Raw genomic sequence first — 19,420 nt, 5'->3', positions numbered from 1 at the left:
TATGTATCATACTTGCTTATCCTGTCGTTCACAACATGCCAATTTACGTCTATATTAGCATAATTGACTACTCAAACATTGGTTGTGTGCGAATGGGAGGCTTGCTGGAGCTCAGGGTTTTGCTCCCATCTTCCTCGGGCAGTGTCATGAACCTGATTAGCAACGCTTGTGTGCAGCCTACAGAAAGTACTAAATGGATGACACATAGGTTATAGACAACAGTTCACACATAGCCTATGAACAAGAACAAATAGTCTTCAATGAACCAAACAAAAACCTGACAAACGTGTAAAATCCAGACAGGAAGGCTGGAGTTGAGATTGAAACTCCAAAGAGTGAGGCAGATGTGCTTCACACAGTACTCCAGAGAATGTTATTTTGTATTATTTAAAAATGTTTTACATATTTTATATTTACATTTGATTTCTGCCCGATCTCTGAATGGCCTTTTTATAAATCCATTGTTGCCCTTGAGCAACCCTGTGGTGACGGCATGGGAGTGTAATACTGACCAAAATCTAAAGGGGGCAGTAGTTCAAATCCGGTTGGCTCTCAGACGACGACATGGACGCTTGATTTCCGGTGGCCAAACGCGCGTTCCTTCCGCTGGTCTGAAACGAAAAGGCGACGATTCCCTTTTGTCTACTTGTGAAGAAAGAAAAGCAAAATGAGCAAAGCACACCCTCCCGAGCTAAAAAAGTAAGATAAGTTATAACTCAAAGATTTAATACTCTTTTTCTCGTGGTCATCCTTTTGTATTTGGCTAACGTGACCGTGCCGAAAGAGCTAACATGTGTTCGTGTCTACGTCGGTCGAGCATTTGTAAAACATTCTCCAGGCTTCTGTAATGTCATTTAATGTTGCTTTTCGTCCTGCAGGTTCATGGACAAGAAACTTTCGCGTGAGTATGCCTCGTTGCTTTTACTGTATTAACTTACCTATGCTGGAAAGCAATTTTAGTCTATAAATGTGTGGTCCGTGTGAGTTAAGGCAGAAACTACTAGTTCCGGTCTGAATAATGAGCGCTGTGATATTTCACTTTTTTTTTAAATATGCAGAAGTTGGTACAATTTCGATATCTGTCGAGATGGGATGCTGTGTGTGCATTAACTAAGAAAAAAAGAAAATGATTTTGGCAAATGGCTGCAACATCACTGAAAATTTTAAGGAGGTCTGATTACTTTCCATACCTGCTGTATAAAAATATCCACCATGCTTCTGATAAATGTGATTAATCACCTGGCCCTAAAATGTGTTTTTCTTTGTAACTTTGTAATGTTTTTTGTGATCACAATGATATATGAAAAAAAATGTACGTTCAAAAATATGTTTTTGCATGTGTCGTAGTCAAATTAAATGGAGGCAGACACGTGCAGGGCATCCTTCGAGGGTTTGACCCCTTTATGAACCTCGTGGTGGATGACTGTCTGGAAATGGGACCAGGGGGACAGCAGCATACCATCGGCATGGTGGTCAGTACCCATTCAGTGTTACTTCTCTTTCGACATTGGCAAGTGATTGCTCAAAGATCGAGGCGATATTAACCTACCCATCAACCCAGGGAAATGTCAAAAGATCACTCATCAAAGCATTCACAACTGTCATCATGATCATCAGCCAACCCTTTCCAGACGTGATTTTTTTTTTTTTCCTTTTATAGGCAGAATTCCGTCTTTTTAAATTGCATTAATCACAAAAACAAATATATTGTCCGTTTTTCTGCAATATTCCGACCGTAACCCGTGCCAGAATCCACACTCGTTCATATTCCGGTCCGACTTTTGCAAGCGAAGTGGAAAATTAGATACACGTCTGTTGATTGGTCAAATGTGTTCCTCCTGACCAATGAAAACGCTTGTTGTCTACGGGGCAGATCATGGGGCCTTTACACAAACAGATGGGGGTGCTCGAGTGAAAGAACTTGATAGATAAGTCAAAAATAAGTTCCGATGGGATTGGGTGGAACGATAAATCGTCCATACAGTTGGAAAGAAAGAAGTTACCACTCTATTAAGCAACTTCATTCGCAAAATCGATCGACCACCACAATAACAAGGTGAGAGTTCAGAAGCAATTACTTGTAAAAATGTCTGTATTATTTACTGCTAACAACACATGACGTTAATAATTGTTGTCAAATTCATGCATTTCAATCATTTACTAAATCAAGAAATTAAAATGTTTTTTGAATGGACACGATATTCACGATAAAAGCTCACTTGCATGCCATGATGCAAATCTGAATTGAATTTAGTTAACTTAGCTGAATATGTAATTTTTTGAGGTAAAGGTATGCACCTAAATAATGAACGATCATATTATGTACATTTTGGAAGTAGAATAGCATTTATTTATTGATGTACTATCTATATTTCATTCAAATTTATAAAACTTGCACAATAAAATTGGTGATCGTCCTTTGATCATGCTTGCAGACCCCCAGATACTTTTCAGTGTTTTTTTTTTTCCCAGTCAAATCACATGTCTGCCTTTTAATTTACTTTTAAAAGTATTGAAAAAAGACCTGCTCACTCAAGAGATTGGATGCAGCAGGAACTGCATGTCCAAAACTCCTTTTTCCCCCATTTCAAGACATACCTCAGGGACAGGCGACAATGAAATCACAAATGTAAAATGAAAGCAGATTAAGAATTGCTCTATAAATAAAAATATGCTCATGATTGTCTTCCAACAGGTCAACCTACAGGCTGTTTTACAGCCTTAAGAATTGGAATAAACCTCAAAGCCACATTACCGTAATTCCCGGCCTACATAGCGCACCTGGTTATAAGACCCGGTACACAAGAGTTTAACGCTAGCGCCACGCTAACTAGCGTTAGCGCTGCGCTTGCGTTAAACTTTGTGTATTGAGGCTGATAACCAGGTGCGCTAACGCTAGCGCTGCATCACCGACAGGGATGAAAGCGTGTGGAAAAAGTCGTGGCTTGTAGGCCGGACATTACGGGGTATATACAGTGTCTAAAGATTGAAGATGTATTCATGTACAAAATTTGTGAATCAGGGACAAAAAAAAGTCTAAGCAATCACTTTTTTGCACCAGTAGTGTACATCATGTACACTAGTGGTCCTCAACCACCAGTCCACAGATCGTTACCGGGCCGTGAGGCATTTATACCGGGCCACACAGGAAGAATTCACCGTAATTTCTGGCCTATATGCCGTGACTTTTTTCACACGCTTTCAACGCTGCGGTTTATGCGGTAATGCGTCTAATTTGTGCATTATTTCTAACGGCCACTCGGGGGCACTCGAGCGGAAATGGTAAAAGTGAATCCGGTGGAATATATGTGCCGAGGAAGTGACTTTTACCAGTCCGGCCATGCTAGCCTTGCGCTAGCGTGTTACTGCCGTGTCTCAGTGATTTTTACTTTTTTTTTATTTTATTTTTTTTTTTTTTTAACTGACCCTGTTTGCTCGGTGCTAGCGTTAGTGCAGCACTAGCGTTAAACTCTGCTTACCATCTTTGTAAATATCTCGTTTCAATGTGGGCACTTGTGGCTTTTACACAGTTGCGGCGTATGTATGTACCAAATGATATTTCCTTTACAAATGGACAAGGTGAGGTTTAGAACCAGCTGTGCTCTGCAGGCCAGGAATTACAGTTTATAATTTGTGTTGTGGCTCAACACAGTGTAGATCTGCTCCTATAAATCATGAATCATAGTTTCCACGATGGCTTTGTTGCCATATGATGTCCAGTAACGCATGCAAGACAGCAGCATGGAACGTCCTCGGAATAGATTAAAATGTCACACAGGCATGTCTATTTGTACGCCTCAATCATGGGATCTGGGGTTTGGAAGAAATTGGTATTGAAAATGCACATAAGGAATTGCGAATCATGAATATTGAATATGTTTAACACTTGGGATTTTTGGCAAAAACATTTTCAAAGTAGAACAAGGTGTTAAATTCCCTTTTAACACACCCGGTACCAGAGGAAAGTTGCGAATGGTAACGTTTCAGAGAAATCTGATATTTGGGCCTTGGGCGACGTGATCAAAACTGCAACTGCTCAAGACTGATGTGTTTTTACAGGCAATCATGAATTTGATGCCATGATGAAAACATCTCCTCACTACAGGGTTAATCTTGATTGCTTGCGTCTCATCTTGCTGAAGTGTATAACTACAATTTTATGTTTCAGGTCATCCGAGGTAACAGCATCATCATGTTGGAAGCGTTGGAGAGAGTATGAGACTACCTGAAGGGGGGATGTCTGTGGATCTTTTTTTTTTTTTTTTAACTTTAACTTTACACAAAATAACTGTCTTTGAATTGTGTAAACTGGCTGAGCTTTTGAATTTGTGAATAAAATTTTCTTTATACACTTCTTATTTTGAAACTATATTTCGCACGTAAGTCGTTTGCTGCCTCACCTATTTGTGAACGTTCGCCCACAATCCGCCGTCTGAACGCATAGCTTTGCATCACAGCTGCGTTGACGGGATTTCAGCAATTAAATCACTTCTAGAAAATAAGGCGAAATGATGAAAATACAGCACACAGGAAATGCGTCACACATGAGTCCAAATTCAAACATTTGTTCTGCATAATCCTGACAGCATTTCAGATTGATTTCAAATTGATTTGACAAATTTCCCCCACATTATCCCGGATTCTAGTGAAGCAATGTAGTTAACTATTGGACTTTAGTGGATGATTCAGAACTACGTCTCCTCCCTGGACTTAGATTGCCTTTGGATCCCACCAGGGGCAGAATAAAGTGGTTTGGGAGAGAGAAGTCTGCGCTTCTTTATGTTGCTGCGACCTGACCCTGGATCAGCAGAAGAAAATGGGTGGGTGGTTAATATTTAATTACTAAAGACAATCACCAAAAGTTGAATTCCCTTATTTTATTGTATTTTTTCAATGAAATGGGTGAGATGGTGAACAATGGGTTAACACATCTGCCTCGCAGTTCTGAGGACTTGCGTTCAAATCCCAGGCTCAACTGTGTGGAGTTAGCATGTTCTGCCCATGCCTGCGTGGGTTTTCTCATTCGAAACACTGCGTGGTCGGTTGATTGAAGACTAAATTGCCCGTAGGTGTCAATGTCAATTTCATGGCTGTGAGAAAACATTTCACAGATAACTTGGAAAGATTTACTTTGACACTGTTAAAGTTGGTTTGTAAAGGTTTTTTTCATTATTATTTTCTGATGAGCTTAATTCAGTCGAACAAAGTTTAGTTTATGGTTGTTGTTCACGCTCTGCTCTACTTTAGAGGCCGACGGTTTTTTGCGAAAAAGCGTTGTCAATCTTTCCCCAAACTTCACCAGTAGAAAACATTTGCTGTGAAATTTTGATGAATTTTATAATACAGAACTTTGCAAATTGAAATGAGAGGGAACAAGTTTAAATTTTCTGTTTGAAATAGGACGTCGCAGAGACAACAAATTATATCAAATATATAATATAATGATAAACAAATATATCTAACTGATTGACTTAAAATGTAATGTTTTTATGAAAAGAAATGCTTAGTTTTTTTATGTTATGATATTGCTTCATAACGTGTTTTGGGAAAAGTTAACATGTCACGGAAATCGGGCCCAAGGTAATTGCAAGTTTTCTTGGTAGTCACATTGTTGTAGGTCTTTCCTTTGCACTATGCCTTTTTTGGCTCACCAAGACGAATTAAAAATCCTTCATGTTACCAGAACTGAAAAAAATGTCAACCTCACGCGACCAGTTTTAATTCTACACGCCAAACTTTGAGGAAAAAAAACCCCACCATAATCCAACCTATTAATCATGTTTCTATGCACGTTTCGGGAGTACCAAGATGACGGCCAACTGTCTTCAACCAATCGACACGCCGCTAGATATGTATGCACTATCCAGTCTTTTTTTTTTTTTTTTTTTTTTAGATCAGTGAGTGAGACTGGTTGTTGATATGGGCCCTGCAATTGGTGGGCAACTAGTTCCGCCTCCTCCCTCGAAGACAGCTGGGATAGGCTCCAGTCCTCACGCGACCTTTGTGAGGATAAGCGGCTCAGAAAACGGATGGATGGGCGGATCATTTTTTTCCCCACACGGACTGTTATTGGAGACGCACAGGCTGCTAAACTACTACTAATACTGATAAAATGGCGGAGTCTCAGGAGGAAACGGTTCGCAAAAGGCAGAGAATGTCCAAAGTTTGGGATCATTTCATTCTTAAAAAAGAAGATAGAAAAGTCCAATGTCTCTACTGCAACGTAGACCTTGCTTACCACAACAGCACGACTGTTATGATGCAACATCTGATTCGGAAGCATCCTGTTAGCGTGAGTTCAACAAGCATCGTCTCAGACACAAGGTAACGTCAACATGGACGTCAGCTCATTCATTGTATCTTACTACAGATAAATAGAAAGTATGTTGTGTGTCGCGGCTGGAGCCTGATGTCGTTGTGCCCAGATGTCATGTTATTGTGTCAAAATAAGTTCACAAAACTAACTGCAGGTACGCTACTAAAATTTCCCCCCAAATCTCTACATTATCCATGTCGTTGGATAGATGAATTTTACATGAATCGAAGAAAATGTGCTGTAGTTTTGTAGGGATCAAGAAAAGCGCGTCACATTTTATGTTGAACATATGGGGCGATCTTTCTGACCATAAATAAATGTAAATCATTTGGAAATGTAAGAGCGAAGCTTTGACTTTTTGGAAGAAAAATGCCTGGATGTTTCTTAGTAGTTGAGATGGAAACGGGATGTTTTTGATCAGAATTAGGGCTGTATGATATTGTTTGAAAAAAAAAATATATATATATATATTTTTTTTTCTTAAATCTGCGATATACTGTATATTGCAATATGTAATATTGCAGCAACAGTGTTTGGAAAGTTAATTTTCTACACAAACTTGTTCAAAGTTCATTTGATCGTTCCAAAAATTTCACAGTTCATCGTCATAGAGTGAGTCCGGAAAGTGTTCAGAGACTCTTAAATTCTTCACTTTTTATTACATTACAGCAATTTTCTAAAGCCAATTTTATTGTTTCTTCATTAACAGCATCCTCTCATGACAGAAAAAAATAGAATTGTTGAAATTGTGGAAATCACACACTCATCACTTGATTACTGTTTCTGGCCACCCTTCCTGAGGGGACCTTGAGGCAAGCTTCTAATCAAAGAGCATCGTTTCGGAGTCGTACTCGTTCTGGTATGGGTAATCAGTTCTTTACGTCCGCACAATATTATAGCAAAAGCTCCGGAATGGAAGACTCCGGTAAACAATCATCCAAAGTAAACCTCGTTTGTTGGTGCATTACGTGGCTACGAGGAGGCAAAAGAATGAAGGATTTTGTCCGCCTCCCACGAGGGACCAAGTCCTGGCGACGTGTAGTGGCCCCCCAGTAAGATGAACCACTGCCATGCTTCCTGTGGACCAGAAATCCCACACGCTAACTTGAGTCAGCTGCTTCATGGTCAGTACTATTCCAAACTAGTTGACATACATAGCCGTATTTGTCGATCATCTCTAAAAAATAGCTTTGGCGTTTTACTGAAGTTTGGATTTCTTGTCTGAGTGATTATAGCAGCTGTAAAGAGCACACTTGTTAACCATTGTTTTCGACAGAATCGTGACAACTGCTGCATATAAGCCTCAGTTCTCTCTGGAACTGAAATTTTTTTGGGTTGTTTACAAAAGGGATCCCCTTAGACAAGGCGGCCGTTGCACACGGTACCAATAGATGGCGCCACACTTGGGTTTCCTATTGACAAATATACTATATTCTTCATTGGCACTGGTTTGGTACACCAGGGGATGTGGGTTCGTATCCCACTGGGGCATCCACTCCCTGAGAAGAGTTGCGTCAGGAAGGGCATCCGGCGTAAAAATTGTGCCAAACATATGTGCGTTCATCTGAGATGACACGCTGTGGCGACCCCGAAAGGGACGAGTCGAAAGAAACTCACTCAGCAGTAAATGCGTTAATTATGCGGCGATGCGGTTTATTTGTGCATTTTTTTTTTTCTAACTGGCGCAAGGGGGGCGCTCGAGCGAGACCCGTGGAATATATGTGCAGAGGAAGGAAGTGACTTTTACCGGTCCGCCCCTGTTAGTGCTCCGCTAGCGTGTTACTACCGTGTCTTAGTGATTTTTACAGGTATGTTCTTTTTAATCAGCCCTGTTAGCGTGGCGCTAGCCTTAAACTCTGTGTACCGTCTCATGTTTCAATGTGGGCACTTGCGGCGTATGTATGTACCAAATGGTATTTCCTTTACAAATGTACTGGGTGAGGCTTATAACCAACTGTAGTCTGGAGGCCAGGAATTACGGTACTTGACTATTAACTTCAACCTTATTTTGTTCTTGTCCCCAGAGGGCAAATGACATTTGTTGTATATAGTAATAAAATTAATTTGTCCCCCCGCCCCCAGCACATCACAGCGGCCCACAGACGGTGCGGTTCGCCCAACACCGTCATGCACTGCCGAAGAAGCTGACTTGCTAACCGAGAGCATTTTGAAAATGCTGGTCACGGATATGCAGCCATTGTCCATGGTGGAGGAAAAGGGATTTAAAAAGATGATTTCCGCTTTCAGCCCGAACTACAGCATGCCATCGAGACTCCATTTCACAAGTCTGATGGAGATGAAGTACCAACAAATAACAGAGAAATTAAAAACTGTTCTTCAGGACTTGCAGTCTGTTGCATTGACCATTGACATCTGGACGAGTGACGGCACAGAGGGTTGTCTCAGGGTGGCCTGTCACTTCTTGGGGGAAGATTGGGAGACAAAGTCCTTCTCACTAACAGCGATGCCTCTCAAAGAGAGTCACACGGCTGTGAATATTGCAGATTGGCTGGAGGAGACAACTGACAAATTTCATATTCCATTTCCTAAGGTGAAGGCAGTTATCCATAATAACGGGGCCAGTGCGCTGGCGGCAGCAGTCATTTTGAAGGAAAGGCACGGTTGGGCTTCCGTGAGATGCCCCAGGAACACGCTGGATTTAGTCGTGCAGAGCGCACTCATAAACTCAAAAACCATTGCCAATTGTGTGGCTTCTGCGAGGGCCATGGTCGAACACTTCAAGAAGAGTGAACTGGCCTGTGCTAAACTTAAAGAGAAGCAGCAACAAATGGGAATGCCACCGCTGATGCTGATCCGGGATGTAAGCAATAGGTGGAACAGCACGTATCGCATGTTGTCCAGGCTCCTTGGACAAAGATGGCCCGTGACCGCAGCGCTCACTGATCCCGCAGTCAGCTCAAGCGCCGAACACCACAACCCGGATCTAAAGCCGGACCACTGGAACCTTACTGAGGAGCTTACTCGGGTCCTTGGACCCTTTGACAGAGTAACAGAGTTTCTGCGTGGGGAACAATACATTACTCTCTCTGCTCTTCCACAGCTAGTCCACAACCTTAAGAAAGCCACACTGAGTTCAACAGTTGAAACGTCCTCAGTCAAAGCGTTTCAGACTCAAGTGGCAAAACAGATCACAGAGCGATGGCAAGAACTGTTTCTATTTCAACCTGAGGCTCCGAACGCTGTCATCCTGGCTGCTGCCTTGGACCCAAGGTTTAGAAAACTGAAGTTCTTGACTGCGGAAGATGTGTTTAAGGTCCAAAGTACAATTCAGTCCATGGCGCTAGCTGTCAAAAAGGAAGAATGGCAGTCAAATAAAAGCAGAAATGAAGCCACCGCCGCCGCGTTAGAAGTCCGTTCAGCTCCCAAAAAAGATGGACTGTTTGTCAACAGTATACTGGGTTCGTCATCAGACTCCAACACCAGCGATGAGGAGAATGAGGATTGGCAGCTAAGTCAAGCGGTGCAGAAGGAAGTCTTTCTTTATTTTGGAGAACATCCTCTCTCCAAGAAAGAGAATCCATTAACGTGGTGGAAAACAAACGCAGCCCGATACCCGACCCTGGCGACGTTGGCAAAGTCGTTTTTGGGTATCCCAGCAACATTGACGGCGTCAGAGCGGATGTTCTCTGTTACTGGGAACATTGTCTCAAAGCGCAGGGCCAGTCTTAGTTTCGAGCATCTTGACATGTTGACTTTTCTCCATTGTAATCATGTGCTCTTGTAAAGGATTGCAGTTGCACACTAATTCATCAAAAAAAAAAAAAAAAAGTCTCACACAAACGTCCATGAAAACACATCAACAAGCCCCTAACTACCTCATCTAGAGTTGAAGCCAGACGTTTTCATACGCTGTACAAAAACAAAGTTCATTTTTTTTTTGTCTCAATGTCCGTAGTCAAATCAGACTAAACCTGTCCTATTTCAGGTCAGTCAGGATCACCAAAATTATTAAATTTTGTTCAATGTCACGATAATGAAAGAGAATTTCTTAGAGAATTTTAAATTATTTTCTTCCATGGTTATACTTGCGTATAATTGAACGTGGCACCTTCAAGCATCTGGAAATTGCACCCAAGGATGCACCAGAGTTGTGGAGCCCCATGATTTTTTTGTGTCTGATTTTCCAGCTCATTTCTTTTGATTTTCCCATGAAGAAACAAGAAAGAAGAGTGTGTGAGGTATGGCCTTAAATACATCCCCAGGTGTGCGATCAATGAAGTCACATGTTCTCAGTTAACCTATCAGGAGCTTCCAAAGCAATGACCTCTTCATCTGAGCTTCCCCATGTTCTTTAAAGAAAGTACTTTTTGTGTATGTGAACTTTTGACCTCGAAGGAAATAATGTGAATTTCTCAAAGAAATTCTCTCTCATTATTGTGGCATTTTACAAAAAGAATTTTGCTGATTTGACTTGAGACAAAATAAAAATCTAACGTGTTTTTGCACAGTGTATGTACACTTTTGCCTTCAACTGTAAGTACCTTTGGAAGTTGCTTTTGTGATTTTAGTTATTCAGCCCAAATGGGATGGAATTTAATCTGTATACCTCTGTGTATTGTTATTTTTGTACTTTTTTTTTTGTTCATTGATGCAGGGAGTATCAAAAGGGCAAGTTGCAAATAATGGGCTGTTTTGGAGCCAGGAACTGAAATACATACCTGTACTTTTTTTCAGTATTAAAACAAATTGATTCATCTATGTAACAGGTCTGTCTTTTCCGTCATGCATTTTTGGTGCGGTTTAGAAATGTAAAATGATTTTTTTTTTATACTTAATTAATCAGTCAGATATTTGGTGGACTACTCAAGCCTATTCATCAGCTTGGTGGCATAGCAGCCTCTTTTAAAGGGCCAGAACGGGAATGAGACATTTTCTTGGGTTGCCTTAGTAATCTAGCAAAATTTAATGGCTAGGCTACGACCTAACATAAAGTTCAGAAAAGGATTTGTGTGCGATTAATCCGAGCCACAGGAAAGTCAATGAATTTGTGCGTCCATTGACTGTCTGGATTTCCACATCTGTCTTTTAGTCAACTTACCTGTTCAAATGTTAACTACTGCCAGTGTTGAGTCTCCCTTCGAGACAGCTCGGCTCACGTCACATTCTTTTTCGCTGATACGACACTTAAGGTAGAGCAATATATACTGAAATCGTCATTCAAGAATGTTCACAATTGCTCTGCCTTGGTCAAATGACAGGTAAGGATTCTTTACTAGTGTCGTCAGCTCTAACAGTGTTGTTCAAAGAATGGCCAGGTGGCATTTCTGTAACTTTGCTTCACATTCCAAAAAACACGTTAGGTCAATTGAAAACTAACTTGTCATTGTATGGGGATGAAATTTTGAATATATATCTTTTGTCTATATGTGGGTTTTCTCCGGGGACTCCAGTTTCCTCCCACATCCCAAAAACGTAACATTAATTAGACACGAAATTGTCCCTCGGTGTGATTGTGAGTGCGGCTGTTTGTCTCGATGTGCCCTGAGATTGGCTGGAACCCAGTTCAGGGTGTACCCCGCCTCCAGCCCGTTGACAGCTGGGATAGGCTCCCGCACTCCCCGCGACCCTTGTGAGGATAAGCGGCTAAGAAAATGGATGGATGGACGGCTCTCTATACTGGAGTGCCCGGAGGAAACGGGGGGGGAAAAAAAACTGGTTAAGCATTGGCCTCACAGTTTTGAGGACCCGGGTTCGATCCCGGCCCCGCCTGTGTGGAGTTTGCATGTTCTCCCTGCGCCTGCGTGGGTTTCCTCCGGGCACTCCGGTTTCCTCCCACATCCCAAAAACATGCAACATTAATTGGACACTCTAAATTGCCCCTAGGTGTGATTGTGTGACTGTTTTGTCTCCATGTGCCCTGCGACTGGCTGTCAAGCAGTTCAGGGTGTACCCCGCCTCTTGTCCGTTGACATTTGAGATAGGCTCCAGCACTCCGTGCGACCCTTGTGAGGATAAGTTGCTAAGAAAATGGATGGCTGTGTGTGTATGTATATGTGTGTGTGTGTGTATATATATATATTATGATTTTTTTTTATGGCGTCCCCTGGAGAAAACTCCACAAGCCGTCACCGCGGTGCAATCCAAGTGAGGATAAGAGGTATATAAAATGTTTATGGCTGCAATTACAGCATCTGATTCCTCCACTTTCTACTCTTGTCAGGGTCAGTTTGGTACAGATGGCAGCTGCTCACCACGGCGGCATGACTGTAATAAACGAAGGTTAAAAAAAAGTGAAATTGAATATGTTTTAATCAATGTACAGGTTAGGTTTAATAATATGCGACGGCACACTCCCGCGACTCCTCGCTTTTCCTTCCGAGGGGCTTTTATTGTGAAAGGCAATCGACGTCACTGGAGTCGCGGTGCCTTACGGCAAAGTCTCGACGCGATGTGGAAAATAGCAATGTCGGAGGAGGTAGGCAGGGCGCTCCAGTCGGTGGTGCAGCGGGTGAACAAGGCAGCGTCCCTCCGACCCAAGGTACGTTACGGCCCGGGTGAGTCCGAGCGAGTGCGCCCCTCTCCCGTGGTTTATGGAAAGTGGTGGTGTGTTGCTCCACGACGCGTTACGTAAGGTTGTCAACCTCTGAGAGACAACAGTGCGATTCAGACCCACGCGTAGTCCATGACAGGCAGTTTAACAACCCTGGATCGAGTGGTTCAGTCCGTCATAGCGCCCCTTACAAACGTGTTGTTGGACTGTGGTCATTTCGCATTTGTGTTCGTGTGGTGGTATTTGTAGGCTACTCCAGAATGAACATACTGATGTCCTGAGTGCCCTCCATCAAGTGTATTATAGGTAGTGAATTAAATGTAAAAATAAATCGTTATTCTTCAAGATACAACCCGGACTGTGTTTTAGCCACCACCGCCATTAATGGCGATTCAATTCAAATATCTTAACATGGAGGACTAGCAATGAATGGGTTAAACTATCAGAAATGATGAGCTGAATACATGAGTTGTCTTTAAAACATACACACGCTACACAATACAATATGACACGTTGTCGAAAAATGATGCATATAGTTTTGGTTGCAGTGGTATAAATTGGAACACTAAAGTCTCAGTATTCCGTCCATCCATTTCTGAACGCTTTTACTCTCAGAATCGCAGCTGTGCTGGAGCCACCCCAACTGACTTTGGGTGAGAGGTGGGGGAGACCCTGGACTGGTTACAAATACAGGCAAACAACTACTGTATTGCCAGAGACCATGACAAGCGTTTGGGGGGATGATAAAAGAGAAAATAAACCACTGGGATAGGCACAAAAAACCAAAATTGACAGGTGAGTTGTTGTCCAACGTACACGGAAGCGTGTTGCGGCCAAACATTAACCTACTTAAACCTCTGTGTGACCAGCGCTTTATTTTCTTTTGCTAAATACGCATTGGACTCATTTGAGAACAATGCATTTAAAAAAAAAAATAAAGTTAAACGTGTGGCCGCAACACGCTTCGTGTACGTTGGAGACGACTCACATGTCGTTTTTTCTTTTTTTTTTTTTACAGTTTGTTCTCAAATGAGCCAACTAGGCATTATAAATATTTCTTGGGAATTTGAGATTGAGAAGAATAATTCCTACCTGAAATTAAGTGATTGCAACACAGGTGTGTGCGTATTTTGGTCGGGCACCATCCATCATGTTTAATTGCCGAAATCCATCGATATTTTATCATCTTTTCAGCTGATATTCTACAGAATGACATCTTGAATATCTGTCTTGTCTGTTTTAACAAAAAACAGCACAACAAGTCTCGGGCATTGTGAATATTCTGAATGTTCTGTTTAATGTCCCCCCACACTGTGGAGCAGCTCTATTTGACCGGCAATATGGCGCCGTGAAAATGGTGACATCGCGTGCACGAGCTCAATACGGGAACAATGATAACACAGGGAACACTGTATTGTTAATGAATGGCTCACTTTGTCAATCCCAAACTTTGTACTGTATTCCTTTCTCTATAAAAGTATATTTTTCACATCTCATTAGTACAGTGGTACATTGCGTTCCCATTTTTCTTTGTTCTGTGACTCAAATTATTCAAATTAAAAGTGAGACACATACTGGGGTTACGTACTTATGGCATTCGCTGCCGTCATGTATCAGCGGTATATCTGAAACTCACTTATACCTCCAATTTTGGCTTGTAACACAAATAAAAAAACGGACCGAGTGTTGGTAACGGGAACACTCGCACGTCGAGGTGCAACTGCAAGCTGTCTACCACACAGTACTAAATTACAGTTCGTTTTTCCTCAGTCGCTACCGGCTGTTCCACCGAGGCTTGTCGCGGTCAGCAAAACGAAACCCCCCGAGATGGTCGTGGAGGCCTACAACCAAGGGCAACGTAACTTTGGAGAAAACTATGTAAGTACACATCTTGCCATGCTGTTGCAGTCACTCATATTTGAGAAGCGCGATCGCGTTCACAAATCTGCACAGTCGAGCACGAAAATTCACACGCGTAAAATTTGTCACGAGTAGAAAAAAATAAATATTGAAAGACGTCGCTTATTTTGTGTAGTCTTGACATTAATTTACGGGTTTATTCCATAAACGTTGTTAACAAAACAAGCCTGCTCCTAAACAATCAGTATTCACCTGGAAACAGGAAGTGCAAGTTAACTGTTCTGAGCACGTACGGAAGTGATGCCAAAAGCGTATGTTCCGAGCTGCTTCACGTACCGCGAGCGCATTTACGTCGAAAGTCATCAACGTAATGAGCCATGTAAAAGGAAATTCAGTTACACCAGCGGTGCTCAATGCGTCGATCGAGAGGCAGTTTTGGTTGATAGTGTGACGGTGTGCTCAAAAAAAAAAAAAAGACGTTCGACGATCACCTCGTCGCTTGATTCAGGTGTGGCCAATACGTCGAGCGCACGCACATAAAGGAGCATTCTAGCAAGCCCGCCTCCTATTTACGGACATCGCAGTGATGCGTGCGTGCACCCCCAACCCCTCACCTGCCCCGCTAACTATAAGTATGAGACTGTGATTTACTTTGACTTGAACGGTCATTTTCCCCGTAGTACGTGTTATCTTGAAGTTAAAAACTTTTTCCCTCTACATGTTTTGGGGAGATATAGATCATCTCCTGCTATCTTACATCACGATTACCGACGGGAATGTTTGTTCCAATGTATCGCTAGCTTGTTGCCGCTAACACCGATTATGTTGCACTAAACTTTCAGCATTTTCAAAACATTGCGGGTATAGACCGTTCGCGTTTATTCCTGAACAGTGCATTTAACTTTTCTTCAGATAAGTTGTCAGTTCAAGAAATTTTATTGATGACAAATTTTAAATACTGTTTTATATCACGTTCTACTCATACCAGTTGAAATTGAAAATGATCATTTCTGAGTCTGAAATTTTTGTTTCCTATTTTAGTTATGTATTTGTTTATTTTATTTTGAATTTACAGTTATGTTGTATTAATCCAGGAAGTTCTTTTAAGGGCTCGAGTATTCCGCCCCTAATCACACCCCCAACTTTATCCGCGAGCATGACTGACCACACCCGTACATTTTTCAAACGGGAGTGACTGGTGTTGTGCATCCCCCAATCAATTGACCCCTCCGTGGATATTGCGCAATCCGCGTCACTGACCAATCAGAGGCCAGAGATCTGCATAGACCAAAGCCCGTTTTTGCTCCCGCCATTTTTTCTGACAACATTGAATGGTCCAGTATAGGTTTTGTTAGCGTTTTATCGCGTATTTGGGTTATTTAACAAAAAATATGGTTAAGAGGTGTAGTCACGGACTTTGTAATAGTGACGACAGGTATCCTGAAAGGCTAGTTGGTGGAGTTCGATTCGTACCCTTTTCAAAACCGAAGACCCAGTACGAAAAATGCCTTTGATGGATCAAACTTTGTGGAAGACCGCATCATCAACTAAATCCATCTAATATCCACCGGAACACATATGTTTGCACGAAGATATGCCCTAAATTTGATTTTTAATTCACGTCTCGTATAAATGAATGAGACGTTCTCCGCTAGCATAACACCGCTACGTGTGAACGATTGACACACTTATTCTTTGTTGAGCGATATTTAGCGACGATCGGACTGCACAAACGTATTGATTTCTTGCTGGCTTGCGGCCGAAGCTTAACCAGACTGTGTTTGCACGAAGATATGCCCTAAATTTGATTTTTAATACACGTCTCGTATAAATGAATGAGACGTTCTCCGCTAGCATAACATTGCTACGTGTGAATGATTGAATGAAATCAGAAGCATGGCGTCTCTCTCAGTTAAGAATGTATTGTGTTTAGAATCTATAATATATCGTTGATTTGAATGAAATCAGAAGCATAGAGTCTGTCTCAGTTCAGAATGTATTGTATTGTATCTGCCATTTTTAATGTTTGTCTTACGTGAGCGGACGTGGCGTGACGTCACTTCAGGAGGCGTGGTTAAGTGCCCTGTACGGAGGGGTCAATTGGTGTGACCGATGTAAATAAACTGTTTCCTTGTATGTCACTGACAGGTTAACGAACTTGCAGACAAAGCTTCAGATCCTATGGTGAGTTGACATTTCACATAGATACTCTTACGGTACTGCTATGTTTTTAAAGAATTTTGTATTTTAGATTTTGGAATCATGCCCAGACATCAACTGGCATTTTATTGGTCATCTCCAGAAGAATAACGTCAACAAACTCTTGGGTGAGTGAAGGCGGACTCTCATACTTCAGCTACGATTTTAAAAACTCGCGTTTGGTTTCGCCTTCCCCTCTACCCAGGTGTGCCAAATTTGTTCTTGGTGGAGACGGTCGACTCTGCGAAACTGGCTGACAAGGTCAACAGCTCATGGCTACGAATCAGAGGAGTGAGCACACAGAGATTAAAAGTCATGGTGCAGATCAACACTAGCGGCGAACAGAGTTAGTGTTTATTCTTAAATTGTACATTCTAAGCATTTGTCGAAAATTGATACGGGTGTGTATGTGTGTAAGTGTAGGTAAATATGGCCTTCCACCAGAGGAAACCGTGAATACCGTGAAGCACATCGTATCGGAGTGCTCTGCCCTGCAGTTCTCAGGACTCATGACCATCGGGCGTTATGGCTACAACCTCACCTTGGGTCCAAATCCGGACTTCCAGGTACAAACACTGGCTTCGTACAACATACGTTTGAGTTTTGTGTTTTTTTTTTTTTTTTTAATCTTATCATTTTAATTCATTGGGACCTTGGTGATCCGATCCCCGGCAACACAGGCTCGAGTAAAGTGGGGCAGGATCTCATCCCCGGCAGGGAAGGAGCCCAGGCTGGTGTGTGAGTTTGAGAAGTTCCGATTAGATGTAGTCGGACTCACCTCAACACACTGCTTGGGCTCTGGTACCAGTCCCCTTGAGAGGAGTTGGACTCTCCGAGAAGGATTCTGGTCATCCCAAACGTCTTCTATTTAAGGAATATGGTGGCCACGTGTGCTTTTGGAACCAAAATTGCATTAGAATTAACCTTGGCCGGATTTGTGCCTTGCCACAATCCTGTCTCTGAGGTCTTCAGGCAGTTCCTTTGACCTCGTGATTGTCATTTGCTCTGACATGCACTGTGAGATGTAAGGTCTCATATGGAGATGATGGATGTTTTCACGGCGCTATATTGCCGGTCAAACAAAGCTGCTCGGCAGTGTGGGAGTCGTTGAACCGGAGCAGAATATTCACAATGCCCAAGGCTTGTTGTGCTGTTGGTTGTCACAATAGACAAGGCAGTTCTTCAAAGATATCATTCTATAGAACACCAGCTGAAAACACCAGAAAGGATCGATAGATTTTGGCAATTGAACAGGATGAATGGCGCCCGACAAAATACACACGCCCTTGTAGGGATCACTTAATTTCAGGTAGGAATTATTCTTCTTAATCTCAAATTCCCAAGAAGTATTTATAATGCCAAGTTAACTCATTTGAGAACAATGCATATTTAAAAAAAAAACAAAAAACGTCGGTCACAGAGTGGTCTACGGAGGTTAACGTGTGGCCTCAATACACTCCCTGTCCTATTTTTTTCCCCCAATCATAGTTAATGTGAGTTTGTGTAAAACCAGGGTTTTAAATATTGATATTTGTCTTGGAAAAAATCTGAGCAGGTCCATCACTATGTGAGATTTATTCTTGATTGAGAACAGATCCAGCAACGAAGATTTGTATGTGTCCAGACTTTTCTACGCTTTCAAACTTTTTCGTGTAAATCTCAACGACTTACTCACCAGATCCAGTTGTCCAACACAAGCGGAAGCGAGTTAACAGTCAAATTTCTTATCGGCAAAAACATCGACTTTGGCATTAAATATGCATCCTCTATGCCAAGTGTCTCTCATTTTTCCGCGTACCTTTTGTTTATTATCACCTTCCGAATGTTTAACAGTATCGGACAAAATTCTGGATGTCGTGCTATAAGACATATTTTCGTTTCGTCTCAACGGAATTAACTTTCGACAATGCTTTCTTTGACTGGCAATATGGCGACGTAAACAAAAATCATGTGATATTGTTGTGTGACTTCAGTACAATTGCAATCTTGTACTATTCATTGTATTCTCTCCCGTGTGTTTTCTTTCTATCCTCCTGTCTTTTGCTCCTTAAACGGTGTTTGCTTGCTCCCAGATGCTTCTGAGTTGGCGGCAGAAGGTTTGTGACAGTCTGAAGCTACCTCTGGAGGAGGTGGAACTCAGCATGGGTATGTCCACAGATTTTGAACATGCGGTGAGTACCAAGTATAACTGTTACAAACTCTTCTTTTTTTCCAGTTGTATATATAGTGGAATATACCAACTATTCCACAATTTAAAATTCAAGCTTTTTTTTTTTTTTTTTTTTGGGGCGGGGTATTCCCGAAATGAATGCAGAATTCAGCTAAGCAAGCACTTTGTGCACTTCTCCGCTTCAAAGAGCTGTAGTAGCGCTAGAGATATCAGGTCAGTTGGAACCCCATTCTTGGGAAACTGCTGCAGGCTGACTGAATGGTGCAATAGTGATTGCGCCACCAATTGCCATCGTTTCTCATGTATAATGTGCGCCAATGTTCCCTCAAAGCTGCGCAATTGCGCACTTGTAGTGAGTTACAAG

General features: G+C 42.0%; 2 protein-coding genes across 5 annotated transcripts in view; both read left to right on the top strand.

Annotated features, from left to right (window-relative positions):
- Positions 1-541: 541 nt before the first annotated feature.
- On the top strand, positions 542-4,354 carry snrpg (small nuclear ribonucleoprotein polypeptide G). Its single transcript, XM_061809494.1, has 4 exons — positions 542-699; positions 879-901; positions 1,348-1,472; positions 4,169-4,354. Exons 1-4 carry the CDS (start codon positions 668-670, stop codon positions 4,217-4,219), a joined length of 231 nt encoding a protein of 76 aa, XP_061665478.1. The 5' UTR covers positions 542-667; the 3' UTR covers positions 4,220-4,354.
- A 1,609-nt stretch (positions 4,355-5,963) lies between these two features.
- Positions 5,964-19,420, top strand: part of plpbp (pyridoxal phosphate binding protein) — a 17,049-nt gene continuing 3,592 nt past the window's right edge. The window contains exons 1-7 of one of the 4 annotated variants that reach the window (XM_061841854.1): positions 6,185-6,324; positions 14,598-14,705; positions 16,836-16,871; positions 16,939-17,014; positions 17,092-17,232; positions 17,310-17,452; positions 18,959-19,057. In XM_061841854.1, the coding sequence (XP_061697838.1) occupies positions 14,655-14,705; positions 16,836-16,871; positions 16,939-17,014; positions 17,092-17,232; positions 17,310-17,452; positions 18,959-19,057 (546 nt within the window). In that variant the 5' untranslated portion in view covers positions 6,185-6,324; positions 14,598-14,654. Of the gene's footprint in view, positions 6,325-8,398; positions 10,811-12,530; positions 12,816-14,597; positions 14,706-16,835; positions 16,872-16,938; positions 17,015-17,091; positions 17,233-17,309; positions 17,453-18,958; positions 19,058-19,420 lie in introns of those variants that run through there. The other 3 variants (XM_061841863.1, XM_061841848.1, XM_061841841.1) reach the window with 3 other exon arrangements.

This window comes from Syngnathoides biaculeatus, chromosome 2, assembly GCF_019802595.1.
Source record: "Syngnathoides biaculeatus isolate LvHL_M chromosome 2, ASM1980259v1, whole genome shotgun sequence".
In the NCBI taxonomy this organism is placed as follows: Eukaryota; Metazoa; Chordata; class Actinopteri; order Syngnathiformes; family Syngnathidae; genus Syngnathoides; species Syngnathoides biaculeatus.
The sequence above is the reverse complement of the archived record's forward strand: the minus strand, read 5'-3'. Positions and strand labels throughout refer to the sequence as shown.